We start from the raw sequence: 15,252 nt of genomic DNA on the forward strand, positions 1-15,252 counted from the left end.
GGAGGCAATGTGCTTTGTAATGCTTTTGTTGTGAGCTCTGTGGGGTGATTCACAGTTGTAAGGCCATCAGTGGCTTGGGAAAAATAACCCTTTCAAAGCCATGGTGCCAGAAGCCTCACTGCTGCTGCCAGCAGAGCAAGATCCATAAGTTAGGGATTCCATATTTCCTTTCCATCAGACACTTTTCTCTTTGTCTTTCTGTGCACCCGTTGACCAGTCCCTTACAAGGAGCTCACAACAGATGCACCACATCAAAAACCTTCAGTCCTTGGTCCAGGGCTGTAGGAAAGATGCACCCTCTTCACATCAAACAAATGTGATTCTGCTGATGTATTTGAGAGATGACTTAGCAAAATGAAATCATGGGTGTTTGAAAGGTGCTTGATCTGCTAAGCACAGAATCCTGTCCCTGCTATCATTGCTTTCCCCTGGTGCTGTTATTAATAGGATTGAACTATCGCCCGAGTGTTCGGTTTGTTACATCTGGCCCACAGAGTACTTTGGACATGAGGATTTGTGCATCTGTGACCAGACATTTGGTGTAATGGATGGAACCGGCAGGTCCCATCTGGTTAGAGTTCTCTAATACAATTTCCTACCGTGAAAAGGAGAAGGAATTTGGGCCTGACGTGCAGTTTGGTGTATTGAGTATGACATACCAGTAAAGGCACTTGCACTCAGCGATGAGCTGTAAGTGATAAAAGTAATAACAGCTCACTCCTGAGGGCAGAGCTGCTTGCAAAGCATTTAATGCCTTGTGGATGGTACCAAATGTAAGTGGCATTGGTGGGAACTGAGCCGTACTGATGCAGAAGGCAAAGGCTGCATCTTCTCTATCCTCATCTTCCCAATGGAGGTGGTCAGCTCACGGACAGGCATCTCTGGGCTTTGGGGGCTGGTTGGGGCAGCCTGACACTGTGGCACTCCTGTGTTGTAGTGTGAACGGCGATGTGCGGTTCTTTGACCCCCGGATGCCAGAGTCCATGAAGGTCCTTCAGATCGTCAAAGGGCTCACAGCCCTTGACATTCACCCACAAGCCAACCTCTTTGCCTGGTAAGTTCTGCTTCCATCTCTTGCATCCCTGGGGAGGACAGTTTGTCTCCGCAGACATCGCTCATGGGGTTTGGTTGGGGTTGTTGTTTGGTTCAAAACAGTGCAGTTTCTTTCCCATGTTGGCAGCTCAAGGATTTTGTCCCTAGTGAAAGCTCTGCACTGGTGCCTTGCAGTGGTGATGCACAGTCTTACCCTCCTGTGTCACATGCGGGTAATGTTGTTACCACGTCCTGGGTGACACCGTGTTCTCTTGATTCCCTTCCAGTGGCTCCATGAACCAGTTCACTGCAATCTACAACGGAAATGGGGAGCTGATCAACAACATCAAATACTACGATGGCTTTATGGGACAGAGAGTGGGAGCCATCAGCTGCCTGGCTTTCCATCCTCACTGGGTCTGTGCGCCTCCTTCTTGGATTTGGGAATTTGCATTTCTCAGTTCATGTCAATGTTGGCAGAGGGAAGGGTGAGGAGACTCCTCCAGCACAGAGCTGCTGCCCAGCCTGGTTTCCTGAGGACGTAGCTCTTGCCACAGGAGTTCTCCAAGGGGAGTTTGCCAGGAGCTGCCTGGAGAGGTGCAGTCTCTCACTTCCAGCACTCAGAACTTGATGTGCTGATTTATTCCGTGCCTCCTTCCTCACAGACACAGGCTCAGCCACAGGTCTCTGGGGCTGCTTTGACACCACCTTACCTAAGGCTGAAGACCAGGTGCTGTGAGGTAGGGAAATGCACATCAGGGAGATGAACTGCAGAAATGAAAGGCATAAGCTCATCAGTCCAGAATGAGTGAGAGTAAAAACAAAATTCAGAATATGGCCCAACTGAGCCCTTGTTAGAGGGAAATCTGGTTGCTGCTTAATTAGAGTTACTTTAGAAGGCTGCAGCTCAGAACACAAATATTTAATGGGTAATGGGAAAGATAAAGGGCCTGGAGGGAGGAGGGAGGAGCTGGGCTGTCCTGTGATGGTTTGGTATTAGCTGGGCAGGGAGAGGGACAGTGTTTTACTGCCTGGGATCTGTTTTACATCCTGAGGACAGTAAGGGTAAAGGAAAGCTCCTCTCCTTGGCTTTGAAAGGCTGCTTTGCAAGAAGCTAAGGGGTGATTTTGCTGTCCCACAGTGTGAGGGATGGAGAAGGATGTGGGTAATCATTTGTGATGTTTTACTCTTCACATATGCACACGCAGCCCTGCCCAGCCCGGGTCTCTGTGCTGGGGTTGTGTCAGGGCTCTCAGTGCAGCGAATGCTAATTCTCAGCCTGCTCCTAACAAGCAGATTTGCAGCCATTTAGAAAAATTATGTTAGCAGTTGGCAAGTAATAGCCCCATCATTTTCCCCTCTGGCTGAAATGGGGCTATAACTCGCTGGGATGAGGTAGGTGCTGGCAGGAACGCTGGCAGGAATGCCGTCAGCGCTGCGTCCGCAGATGCACTTGAGAGCCTTTGAGCATCTGGGCGTCAGTGCTGAAATGTGAGCTGTGATGTGCCTCAGTGCTGCAGGACCCCGGGACGCTCATCCCCGTGTGCTCTTTCCACAGCCCCACCTGGCAGTCGGGAGCAATGACTACTACATCTCGGTGTACTCGGTGGAGAAGCGGATCAGATAGCGCTGGTGGCAGCGGCGCTGGAGCGAGTCCCAGCGGGCAGGGCCGTGGCTCAGCATCATGTACATAGTGAAATTATCGACTTGAATGTTTCGTGTTGGCTGCTGCTGCAACCCGTAACTTGAACGTTTCCTGACTCAGCTACTGATGATTTTGACAAGGGGAAGAGAGACAATCTCCTTTTTTTTTGTTGCATTTTTTGTTTGTTTTCCAGCTATATCCTCAAAGCTACAGAAAAGGAATGTTTTATTTTTGTTTCCAGTGGTTGGCTTCTCTGTTAGAAACACGGCTCCTGAGCTTGGATGAGGCAATACCCTTGAAAAGGGCTTTCTGCTTTAGTCTTCGTTTCTTTGTTTTGCTGGGGCGTAGGTTGCTCTAAGGACTGGAGTCAAGACTCACCTACAGCTCTGTGCATTCAACCAGATCATGGGACCCCTCCAGCTGCTGACTGCCCTCTGCCAAACAGGAATTCCTTGGACAGTGCAATGAGGCCTGAGCTGTCTGTCTGCAGAGCAGCGCACATGCTCCTGCACTGAGCGTCAGCGAGGGAGGTGGGAAAGTGTCTCCTCTGCATGGGCCTCGTCCGCTCTGCAGCGTCCTCTCCAGTGGAAGCAAAGACAGAAAGAGCCTTGGTGGCAAGAGGAGGCAGAGAACCTGAGAAAAGGGCTTGAGGAGATGACAGAAGCAGGGCCGGACGCCAGCACGCTGTAATCATGCACATACAGGAGGAAGAGGGAAGAAAGAGACTGAGCATCTCTAACATCCCAACACACGTAGAGCAAGTCACTCTTTAAGCACTCTCCACCAGGTCACACAGTGGTGGGGGCTCTGGGGTATCTTGGTCACTGTTGCTTCCATGGTCACTGTCCTCTGCCCGTGATGAACTCCACAAACACGTTGATGCCTGGGAGCTCTGCCCAGCAGTGAGGGAGCCCCAGGGCTTCCATTCATTCTGATGGGCTGATACCCAGCAAGGTGATGCTCAGGAGGATTTGCACACTCACTGCTGTGGGTACGCAGCTGCACACACCGTGTGAAGGTGCCTGTGGCCTCTGTGTCCCAGCAGAACTGAGCACATAACCACAGGTGATGTGAGCACAAGAGAATCACTAACGGGGGAAGACTGCAGGTCACCCTGCTTTGAGCAGAGCAGCTTTGTCCGAGCTCCCCAGCGGAGAGCCTGCGCCACCTCCCACACCTTCCGTGTCTAATAGTGAATGTTTCTGTCCCTTGAAATCCAAGGTGGGTCTGGGGAAGGGGTGGGCAAAGCCAAAGGCCAGGTTCTCCCAGGTGCTGCTGAGGTGCGATTCAGCTGGCCAAGAACAGAACTTGCGTGGTGCAGAGCTCACCATGGTGACAAAGGTTGACCTGCGGAGTGCAGGCATTCCCAGTTTCCCTTCCAGCTGGTCTGCAGGCTCCCAGCAGCCTCTGCCAGCGATGAGGCTGCCAGAGACGTTCTCTCCCTGTGCACTGGAGGCTTCACCTCTGCCATGGTGCCTGCACAGCGTGCCTGGCTCTGGTGAGGGTCCCTGAGCCACAGCAGAGGAGCCGATGCTGAAGGCTGGGTGCTGTTGTCCTAAGCACTGTCACTGTCCCCCCTGGAGAAAGGAAACCAGGGGCCCCTTCACAGGATGATGAATCAAAGGCTTTAAACATAAGCAAAACTACCTAAAAGTCCACTTCTAAGTTACCAAAAGTGAATTATGGTCTAACAGAGCTGTGTCCCTTCCCAACCCGCTCCCGTGCTGCTCCGATCTCTGTCCCAGCATCTCCTCCACCCTGCCCATGCCGGGGGCTGATGAGCGCAGAGCCGGGGCATGGGATCTGCACGTAACCCATTAACATGCACAGCTTAGAACCCCATAGGTTTTTAACTTATATCAGTGTCTTCTGAAGGGAACAGGAACTCCCTGGCAGCAGGCGAAGGTGGAAGCTGGAGCTCCCAAGAGGAGCTGAGGCCAGGAGGGGGGGGTTGAACTGCCTGGGCCTGTTGAGCTTTCATCTGAGCGTGTGCGTGTTGCGGGCTGTTCTGGCACAGGTCTGCCGCAGAGGTGTCAATCATGAAGTTTAACCAAGGATCCACAGAGCATCCTACCTAAAAAGTTCACTTATCTCTATTTATTTTACAAAAATAAAATAATAATGAAAAATATATAAAGAACCCCACACGATTGTAATGTGAGAGTAAAACAATTACCAACAAATAAATGGTTAATAAAAAATAAATGCAGAAACACTTCCCGGTCTGAGGGTCGTTTCCTGGGGCGGGGAGGGGGGGGAGATGTGGCCTCAGATTTTAGGTGATGGGCTCTGTGTTTCTGGGTTGTTTCCCTGCAGCCAAGGGGCTGGTTGTAGGGGGGAGGTCCTGGGCACACTTGGGGGGACGGTGGCTTGAGCTCTGGAACATGATGGGAAGGGGAGGGGGAATTGTGCTGGACTTGGGAGCAGTTTGGCTGCTTCTGCCCCGTCACATTTCCTGCGGCAGCCGCGGCCCCTGTATCCCCATCCCCTATAGTCCCCATGCCCTGTGCCCCATGCCCTGTACCCCACTCCCTACGGCCTCTGCCCCCCTTTCCTCCCCGTACCCCGGCTCTCCTGCCCGTTCCCGTGGCCCCCCCCAGTGGCTCCTGCGCGTCCCTGCGCCTCGCTCTCGTTCGCCTTCGCGTTCTGCCGGGCCGGGCCCTGCGCGGCCGCCGTTGCGGGGCGCGGCAGGAGCGGGGCCGGGGCGGGGCGCGGAGCGGCGGCGGCGGCGCGGCCATGGGGAACCTCTTCGGGCGGAAGCGGCGGAGCCGCGTCACGGAGCAGGACAAGGCGGTGCTGGTGAGCGCGGCGGGGGCGCGGGCCCGGCCCAGGCTCCGGTTCCGGCTCCGGCAGCAGAGCAGCGGTTCCCGGCCAGGCCTGCCCCGAGCGGTGCCGGCCCCGGGCGCTCCCAGCCGGCGGCGGGCGGGTCCCCGCGGGCGAAGGGACGGGGTTCGGGGCGGGGGGGGGCCGAGGCCGCGGTCGCGGCGCGCTGAGGGCGGCCCCGAGGACACGGCGGAGGCTGCCGGGCCTGTGTGAGCGGGGCGGGAGCTGTGAGGGCCCGGCTTGTGAGCGGGGCCGCCCGTCCGGGCCTGTCTCCTGCAGCAACTGAAGCAGCAGCGGGACAAGCTGAAGCAGTACCAGAAGCGGATAAACGTGAACCTGGAGCGGGAGCGAGCGCTGGCCCGGCAGCTGCTGAAGGACGGCAAGAAAGAGTGAGCGCAGGGTTCACACCCCCCGGTGGGAGCGGGTAACGGGAGCGGCGCTGGTCGGGGTTGGCCTTGCGAAGGGACGTTTAAAGCTTGTGCTTCAGGCGAGCGAGCCAGCCCGTCCACACCGGCGGTAACCCGGTGTTAACCCGTTCCACACGGCGTTAACCGCGTTGCTGCCACAGCCATGAGCATCATGAGTGCTTTGTGCAAGGGGTCGTTTCCCATTACCCCAGCGCGTACGCTTGCAATTCCAGTCACCAGACTGGTGAATTGACGGTGAATTTGCTCATTCTGACTCTTCCAGGAGCAGTTTGGAGCTGTTGTTTAACTGGGTTCAGCCTCTTCGGGATAAAGCACTTAACACAGGCGGTTTGGACGGGTTGTTTTAGGCTGCTTGGCTTTCATCGGTGCCTTTTCCTCCTGTTTCCCCCAGGAAAGCCATGCTCTTGCTGAAGAAGAAGCGGTACCAAGAGCAGCTTCTAGATAGAACAGAAAACCAAATCAGCAACTTGGAGCGGATGGTGAGTGAGGACCCAGGGCTGGGAGCCTCTGTCCTGGGGTGGGTGTTCCTTCTGCATCCATGGGATCACTGTTTGACTGTCAGGCCCTGTTGGAGCTCTGGTCCTCTGTCCAAAGGGCAGATAGCCCTGAAGGTCCCTGGAATCATAGGTGTGCAGTGACTCTTGGCCAAAGCACGGAGCAGGGAGCGTGCTTTGCCTCTCTGGGGCAGGGCATGTGTGAAGCGCATGGTTGGTGGATTACTAAAGCTTTACTCAGGGTGTGGGGAGCGGCTGCAGAAACTTCCCTCAGTGCCAGGGCTGCAGAAAGGGGGGTGCTTGCTCGGGGTGGCTGTGCAAGCTGAGGCCTCAGCTTAGGCTCTCAGCTGGAAATGAGGCACAGGTGCTGGGTGTGCTCTTGCAGCTGCCTCTGCTGAGGCTTTGTGTGAGTGCTCCCCACTGCTGACAGGGAAAGGGCTCTTCACTGCTTTCTCCTTGCAGCTTCTCTGGGTTCCTGGGCCAGCAATGGGAACACGGCAGCCCCTGGCATTTCCTCTTCTCCTTTCTGTTTCAGGTCCAGGATATTGAATTCACCCAGATCGAAATGAAGGTCATCGAGGGCCTGAAGATAGGCAACGAATGTCTGCACAAGATGCACCAGGTTGGTCTGAGCAGGCTTCGGACTTGGCAGAGTCCTGCCTGTTTGCAGCCGTTACCCTGCAGACCTCACTCACGTCTGGATTTTGGTTCTTTTCTTCAGGTTATGTCAATAGAAGAAGTAGAAAGAATAATAGGTGAAACCCAGGATGCTGTGGAGTACCAGAGGGTACGTGCTGTGTGCGTGAGTAGCTGTGAGCAGGCTCCCTGGCACACAGAGCCTCTCTGAGGAGCAAGGTGTTCCCAGCCTAATCTGGCAGGCAGGCAGACCAGGCATAAAACCCCAGTTGCCTGCAGGCGATGCAGCTGTTAGTTTTCCTGGGTACCCCTTCACCCTGGTTCTGTGCTGCAAGCCAGAGAGCTGCTTCTGCTGCGCTGTTGTTCACTGGAGTCTTTCTCATCCTCTCTTTCACAGCAAATAGATGAGCTACTGGCTGGCAGCCTGACAGAGGAGGATGAAGATGCCATTCTAGAAGAACTAAATGCTATTACTCAGGTAGGACTGATGCAACCACATTTTCAGGAAGCTTATTGTAATAGGGGAGAAAGGATCTTTTCCCATTCTCAATGGTTTATCTTATTCCCCCAGACACCTCAGTCATTCCTATTTATGCCCAATTACTGTGTCAATAATTCAGGCTAGTCACTGCAGGGGTCAGTGCCACCACCAGATACGTGTCATGTGTTGTCTTCTGTGTTCCTGCAGGAGCAGATGGAGCTTCCAGAAGTTCCTTCTGAGCCACTTCCAGAGAAGATCCCAGGTATGCTTTATGTGCTCTGCAGCTTTGGCTTCTCTTACTTCTCAGTTCTGTGCTATAGCCTGAGACCCTCTCCCGCTGTTAAGTATTGTCTCAGCGACTGAAGGAGCATAAACCCTCTGGTTGAAGCCCTGTTCATCTGGGCTGTTCCCCCACATGGCTCTGACAAAGCCAGCCGACCCTTTACATTAAGAGCACCCAAGGCTCTGGTCTCTGCTCACTTGCCATCGGGTCATTCCTCTTCAGCAGTTCCTTTTTGTTACATCTCCTGTTCCCAAGTCCTGGTTCCTCCCCAGGAGATGCCTGGAGATCCTTTGCATTCCCTCTTTCTGTCACAAAGTTCTTTCTCTTCCACAGAAGCATCGCCCATCAAGAACAGGCCAAAGCCAGAGCTGGTGGCAGCATCCTAACTCCCGCTGCTGGGGCTTCCCCCACATACCTTTCACTCGGGACAGTTTGCCATCCCAGCGTGGGCTGGGCACAAGCAATGCCTTGGCAGCACCCAGCTGTGCTGGGCAGATGTGGAGCAGGATTCCCCATGCAGGGAGGGAACCCCAGCTCATCATTGCTCTTGTATCAAGATTATTTTCTAGCGCTTTCTGTTTTGTAACTCAAACCCCGAAGTCACTCAGCTGCACCACCACGGGATGGAACAGCAGCTCCTCAGCTTGGGAAGCCAACTGCTTCTCTAGGTGTGATCTCAGTGAAGAACCTGCCTGTGCTCTGCCTGAATCCCCAGGAGATGCCACCCTTGGAGCGATGGAGTGTTTGAAATGGCTGGGCACCAACAAACGGCTGCCGTCGGGGCCCTCCAGACCACGCTGGTGTCTTCTCTGCCCTCACTCCTTCGCTTTCCTGCTTCTGACTCCGTTTGTGGAAGAGCTGCCGGTGTCCCCTGTGCTCGTGCAGATCCCACTGGAGGGGGTGTATGAGGCTCTGGAGGGGCACGGGCAGCCTGGAAGGAGGCAGCGAGCCTGAGCTCCCGCAGGCAGTGATGCTTCATGCCTCGGGTTGGAACCGGTTCTGTGTAAAACCAGCTCCTGAGTGAGGTGTTTTCACTTGAGCAAAGGTCAGAGGATGGCTCAGCAGTGATGCTAACAGAGGAGAAGCCGGATCTTGGTGCAGGTGATGAGCTGCCTGTGCTGGGCATGGAACAGGGGTGCTTGGTAACCATTCCCACTGGGATCCTGCTCCATCTGCCTGCACTCGTCGTGCTGAGTGACACCTTGGGGTGACAGGAACCTGATGAGCCTCTTCAAACCCCAGCAAGGAGTCTTGTGCCTGCGTTGGGAGCCAGGAGCCAGCCCCGGCTGGCTCTGCACCAGTGCCAGAGTTCACCTTTGCAGCGTTCTGCTGGGCTGGGATCGATTCCATCTCCAGCTCATGTCTGATATTTCCTTGCAGGGTCGGAGACAGGAAAGGTCAGGCTGGGAGAACCGTGAGGCTCGTTCTGTAGCAGACATGAAGGCTCTTAGATCAGCCCTCCAAGGACTGCTCAGTGAGCAGGGGCAGAGCAGTTCCATCCATGCTGTGGATGGGCCGGTGCTCCCCGCGGTGCAGTGGGCACGGGGTCGGCATGGATGAGGGGCTTGGAACGCTGCGTGGCCAGGCCGGTGGTGGGCGGATGTGGCTGTTCTTGGACACAAGCTGTACTTGCCAGCCTGCAGCTGCTCTTCAGGACACTGCACATCTTTATTTATTATGTTCTCAAAGCCACAGCCCTTAGTCCCTGTTTCCGTGACAGCAGAAGAAGGACCAGTGGGTCCTTGGGGACTTCTTGTGGCTGCTTTTGGGGTTATGTGATCTGGTGCTAGACAATAATAAGTATTCCCAGAGGCTGTGCTGCTCTCTGTGGTGATGGGCCAGCAGCAGCTCTGTTCTTGAGTCGTCCTTTCTGTGTCATCTCTGTTATGTTCCAAAGAGCAGCCGGGGCATCCTCCTCCTCCTCCTCCCACGTGCATGTGGCTTCGGGGCGGTTTGCACCTTGGAGCTGCAGCGCTTTCAGTGCTCAGTGTGTCACAGCAGAGCCTTGGCCCGTGTTTACTGACCAGGACAGCTTTAGCCAGCACCTTCCTGTGGGTTTAAACTGAGCCTTGGGCCGGCGCTGAGTGCTCTGGGCACCCTCCAGGGCTGGGCTGGGCTCTCGCCCTCCAGGCAAGGCTCTGCTCTGGCTCTGCTCGGAGCTGCGCCCCGGCTCTCCTGCAATGCGCGCTTTACCCACCAGAGGGAGCCGTGTCCCCACAGCGCCCTGGGGCTGGGCCGCCCTTGTGCAACGATTCCCTTCGCGGCTCCTTCGGTCGCTGCTGGCCTGGTGGGGACGCGTTTACCGGTGCCCTGTTCCGTTTGTAACCAGCGGAGGGAACGCTGGCCTCAGCCCTGAGCTCCTGAAGGGGCCTTTCCCGTGGCACAGCTCTTGCTGCTCCCCCTGTGTAACCCTCGTACACAGGGCTGGCACATCACCGCCACTGTGCAGGAGGAGGGAGCACACGCACCCTGTGCGCTCCAGTTTGCATCCTCAGGAGCATCCTGGCACAGGCAGGAGCCGGGGTTCCTGAGGAAGCTGGTCCAGAGGCAGTGGGGTTGGTGCTGACGGGGTTAAAGCAGCTCCTGGGGTTTGTTAATGCAGCAGCTACGCAGCAGTTACAGAGCTAACAGGGAAGTTGGGAGCAGATCGCCAGCGGCTTCCTCCTCCGGTCCCTGCAGCAGCCACAGCCTGTGCTCTCCTGGGGAGGAAGAGCCAGGAGGGGTGGGTGACCTCTGCCTCTGCTCCAACAATAAACGGTTTCTGGTGGCTGCACCGATTCCTCTTCCAGGCTCCTGTTTTCAGTGTCGGGTTTGGGGGCGCTGCCTCCTCCTCCCCATTCCCACCCCTGCTCCTGGGGGAGATGGGGCAGGAAATTTCGGGACAGGCTCCGTGTGTGATAGAGGAACAGCCCCATTTACCCAGGGGGGCTCCCGTGAAACCCCAGCCACGTGCGGGTGGGCTGGGCTCAGTCTGTTACACCCCAGAATCCCAGGCTGGGAAAGGGCCCTTAAAGCTCACCCAGTTCCAGCTTCCTGCAGGTCGGGACCATTCAAAACCCACACAGGTCTGCAGGGTGCCACAGCTCAGCACCACCTCCATGCTTGCTCCACTATGGGCAAAGGACAAGGGCCCCTCACCCAGGATGTGCTGAGCCACCCACTGGGGTTTGCCCCCCGCTACTTCCTCGTTGGTTTGGGTTTCCATCTCCTATTGATGGAGGCAGGGGAGGCCTCCGGGTCTCTCCCACCCGGACCCTTGGTGGCAGCTCAGCCCCTGCCAGGGCTGGGGTTCCTGTGCCCTGGGAGCGCAGGTGCCTGCGTTGAGCAGTGCTGGTGACCGCTGCCTTGTACCCGCTCAGCTGGGGCAGCGGGAGCTGAGCCTGGAGCCCTTCCAGCTGTTGTGCTTGGCCAGATGTTGGGTTAAACAGGAATGTGCTGGAGGCACTGCGAGGTTTGTGCCATGGGGGGGACACCGCGTTAATCCTGCCCCTCACAGGCACGGCTCGGGGCAGGTGATGATGGGTTCCAGTCCCTGGGCATTTACAGGAGCTGGTGATGGCTCCCGAGGCCTCTGTGGTGGCTCCAACCGGACCCAGCCACCGTGGCCCTTAAGGTGATTTGTGTGGCAGCGGCTGGGGAAGGGACCCTGCTCCCTGCTGCCCTGCAGAGACGGTCCCTGTGCCGGGGGGAGCAGGGCTGGCCCTGCCCATGGGCTCTGCCTGCACAGACCCTCCTGCTGCCAGCGGGCGGACACACGAGGCTGTGGGGGAGAGGGAATCAGTGCCGGTGTTATGCAAGCGCCGCTGCCTTTAATAGGCTCCTGTTCACCGGTGTCCAGGAGGCAGCGGAGCCGTGGCTCATTCCCTCGCTGGGGCTCTGCTCTCTTGCCCTGCAGCCCACCCCGGCGCTGCTCTGGCCGTTGTCTAGGAGCTGGTTTGGGGGCAAGGCCTCCCTCTCCCCCCCGGCAGCCTGGGGGCCTCTCCCCCCTCGCCGTTAAGTGGCAGCAGCCCTTTCACTGGTGTGTAATTGGGTTGTGTAACGTGGGAGGCGGTGGCAGAGCCCTGCCAGTTTCTATGCCAACACAGCTGGATGGCGGCGCTGCCTGGGGAGACGGGGGCTGCCTGTGCCCCCCGACACGGCCCCCAAGGTCTGCAGTGCTGAGGAGCATCACTGGGCAGAGCTGCCCCCGCATCCCTGCTCCGTGCCCCCCAGCAGCAACCCTCAGTTCTACCCTGCTGGGAACAACCTGGACGTGTCCTTTGTCCTCCACCCTCCCCATCAAACACCAAGTCAGGGCCAGGCACTCCTTTAAAGAGCTTTGCAGGGGGTTCTTCCATCTCCCTCCTCCTCATCATCACCCCGCACCCCAGGCTCACCCTGCCCTGCACCCAAGGGCCGTGGTGCTGTGGATGCTGCCCACCCTTGGGGCTCACACTGCTGAGGGTGACTTCTTGTGCACTCAAAGCCTTGGCAATGCCACCCCCCCTGCCCCGCCTGCACGCTCGGAACCAGCCACCGGCTCCTTCCTTTCCCCCTTGTCACGGTTTAAACGGGCCGATGGAAGAGGCTCCGGCAGAGGCGAGCCCCGGTTCTGGCAGCTCAGCTGCGGGGGGGAAGAGAAGGGAAGAGAACTCGGCGCAGTTTCCTGACTGGAGCAGTGCTGGGAACAAAGCAGGTTTGTGAGAGCCGAGCTCAGGCCGGGAATGTGACCGTGACCTTTGCTGGCGCTGCGCTGGGTGTGGGACGGGAGCTCCGGTGCGTGCTGGTGCTTGGTGGTGGCTGAAGCGCTGCAGCAGCGCCTGCCCCGACCGAGGGGAGCCGGAACCCAGCTCCCGGGGGCTGGAAGGAGCCTGGGAAGGGGGGATCGCTGCTGCCCCCCCCCCCCCCGTTCCGCTGCTCTCTCCCAGGGCGCTCCGGTTTCCCTGGCACGCGTTGAGCATCCCCGCAGGGCTGCGGTGGGAGCCGTGGGACCCGGCCCTTGGGTGGCACCCGGGTGCAGGCAGCGTGGGGGAGCTGGTGCCGGGCTGGAGGGAGCCGGAGGCCAACGGTGCGTGGTCAATGAGCCCCGGGAGGGAGTGAGTGGAGACCAGAGCAGGGCCCTGCCTCTGCCCTCGGGGGGATGCCCCTGCGTGAGCCCATCCCTGCGGGAAGGCCGGAGGTGCCCCCGTGGGAGCTGGGGAGCCAAGGACTGGATGAGGAATTCAGCATCGTGTGATGCTCCCCCTGAGCCCCGGGGTTTCTGCAGCACGATGGGAGCTGGATGGGGCCGTGAGAGCCTGGCTGGGCCCACCCGATGTGGCCGTGGAACCAGCGAACGTGACCAAGGGTGGTGTGGGGCTGGGGACTAGGGTGGCTCTGAAAGGAAGAGGCACCTGACCCTGTCCCCTCTGCCTCCTCTCTGTGAACCAGCCCTCTGTAGGGGAAGGCAGCGCCTAAAGGTCCTCCAGCGCCCATTGCCCCTGTGCAGTGCATCAGCCGGTGGCACTGCCCCATGTGCTTCCCCGAGTTCAGCAACGTGATGCAGATCCCATCACGCCAATTATGCGGCTCACATAAACCATTCCTGTTACTCAGAAGGATCCCCGGAGAGCTCCTGAGCGAGCTGTGGTTCAGCATTACTCACTCCTGCAAGCAGGGGCTGGGGCAATGAGGAGGCAGAGGGGCTCTGGGCTGCATGGAGGAACCACCGAGCCCAGTGTGTTTTGGGGCTCCTCCACGTCCTCTCCCACCCCCGTGTGGCTGAGCAGGGCTTGGGGTTCGCTGTTTGCTTTGAAGCCCGGATTCCCCCCTTCCTTTCTCCCTGCTCCCTAAGGAAAGCAGCAGAGCCGGGACTCTCCTGCACCCAGCTCCAGCCTCGCATCCCCGCCTGCAGCATCCCCCCTGCACTCGGTGCCTCCGCTCCCTCCATCTTCCCCGTCCCCAGCGCAGCTCCCGGCATCCGCAGCTCTTTGTTCTCCCACCCACTCCCGTTTCCGCCCTCACTCCGGCTCCTCCCTGCGCTCGTTCTCCCCGGGAGCCCCCCGGGAGAGCCCCTCCTGCTCCAGGCTGGATCCCGGCTCTCCTGGGCTCTGTAACCCTGCCCGAGCGCGCTGGCTCTGCTGTGTCCCATCACCGGGGTCTGCAGGGGACACGGAGCAGGTCCCTGTCCCCCCAGTCACGAGATGGGAGCTGGGGCTGCCTGGTCCATGCTATGGGAATGCTGCTGCTTTGCCAGCTCTATTTTACCCACAGAGGTAGGCTCCAGCTTTGACCTGGGCAGTGGGAGCATCCCAGACACCAACCAACAAAGCACCACCTCCTGCATCCCGCTCCTTCCGAGGATGCAGGAGTTGGGGGTCCTGGGGTCCGTCCCCCAGCCCATGCTCCCACCACCACTTCTATTGCCGTTAATGACCCCAGTTGTGAGACCTGATGCCAGTCCTAGTGCCCTGTGTGGCCGACACAGGAAGGCCAGGATGCAGAACCACTTCCCAGTGCTCCCTCACCATAAGCAGGACCGTGTGCTCCGATGCAGACCACAACAGACACAGAGCCGCTGTGCCACATCAGTGGGCAAAACAGTTCCAGTATACAAATACCTCGTGCTGCTGGGAGTCTCGTTCAGCTGGGATAAGGGACAACCTGCCCCGGTGACTGCACCGGGCCTCAGCTTCCTGCTCTGTGAATCCATCTGGACCCGCTTTGCAGGTGCAGTGAGCCCTGCTCAGCAGAGTGAGGCAGAGGCTGGAAGTCACCGTCCCCATGTCCCAGCCCCTGCGCTGGATTCCAGCCCTGCAGCTCCCCCAGCACAAGAAGAGCCTGGATAAGAGCCTGGATTGCTCATCCCGTGTTAATGCCCAGTAAATGGCTTTGCTTGATTTCCTGTTTGTGCTGGGGGGGGTAAGGGGCTGGGAGCTGCTGGCACACACAGGGAAGCTCCACTGCAGCCGCAACTTTGAAGTCCTGACCCTAGAGAGCAGGAGGTGTAAACTCGTGTGTGGCTCCAGGCAGCACATGCAGCAGTGACCGATGTCGCACGCTCGAGGGATGCGGTGCCCGTGTGATGGAGGGACCAGCTCTCAGCAGTGATGGGTACCCAGGAGTGACAACTGCGCTACCAAGGGAAGAGTGAAGCCGTGTTTGGGTGAGTGCCTCCGGGACCTGAGGGTTGGTGTTGCTGTGGGGGTTCCGCTGCCCCAGCTCCCACAGAGGTTAATGGGGTGCTCCAAGGAAAAAGCAGGGACAGGCGGGTGTTGGGAGGGGAGCTGGGGAGGCCGGGGTCAGAGCTGAGCAGGGTGGTGAGGAAGAGATGCCCTGCGCTTGCTGCTGGGTGGGTTTTGCTCCAGGCTGTGAGGCTGACCCCCCCAGACACCAGAACCATCACATTACGATGGGATTAAATCACAGCTGAGAAGCAGTGCAGGCTGGAGAGGGCTCTGGTGCGGCTCCCA

General features: G+C 58.1%; 2 protein-coding genes across 5 annotated transcripts in view; both read left to right on the top strand.

The window, feature by feature from the left end:
* The window catches only part of RPTOR (regulatory associated protein of MTOR complex 1), a 113,794-nt gene extending 108,902 nt beyond the window's left edge, over positions 1-4,892 (top strand). For all 4 annotated transcript variants that reach the window (XM_061377191.1, XM_061377192.1, XM_061377194.1 and 1 more), the window contains 3 exons: positions 938-1,054; positions 1,320-1,449; positions 2,591-4,892. In XM_061377191.1, the coding sequence (XP_061233175.1) occupies positions 938-1,054; positions 1,320-1,449; positions 2,591-2,659 (316 nt within the window). In that variant the 3' untranslated portion in view covers positions 2,660-4,892. The remainder of the gene's footprint in view (positions 1-937; positions 1,055-1,319; positions 1,450-2,590) is intronic.
* Positions 4,893-5,348: 456 nt separating this feature from the next.
* CHMP6 (charged multivesicular body protein 6) lies at positions 5,349-8,834 on the top strand. The gene is made up of 8 exons (XM_061376985.1): positions 5,349-5,476; positions 5,780-5,889; positions 6,320-6,407; positions 6,958-7,044; positions 7,144-7,209; positions 7,456-7,536; positions 7,747-7,801; positions 8,156-8,834. Exons 1-8 carry the CDS (start codon positions 5,414-5,416, stop codon positions 8,206-8,208), a joined length of 603 nt encoding a protein of 200 aa, XP_061232969.1. The 5' UTR covers positions 5,349-5,413; the 3' UTR covers positions 8,209-8,834.
* The last annotated feature ends 6,418 nt before the right edge of the window (positions 8,835-15,252 follow it).

This window comes from Neopsephotus bourkii, unplaced genomic scaffold (assembly GCF_033783945.1).
Source record: "Neopsephotus bourkii isolate Nb327-2 ecotype Australia unplaced genomic scaffold, CSIRO-AGI_Nbou_v1 NB_1749, whole genome shotgun sequence".
NCBI lineage: Eukaryota > Metazoa > Chordata > Aves > Psittaciformes > Psittacidae > Neopsephotus > Neopsephotus bourkii.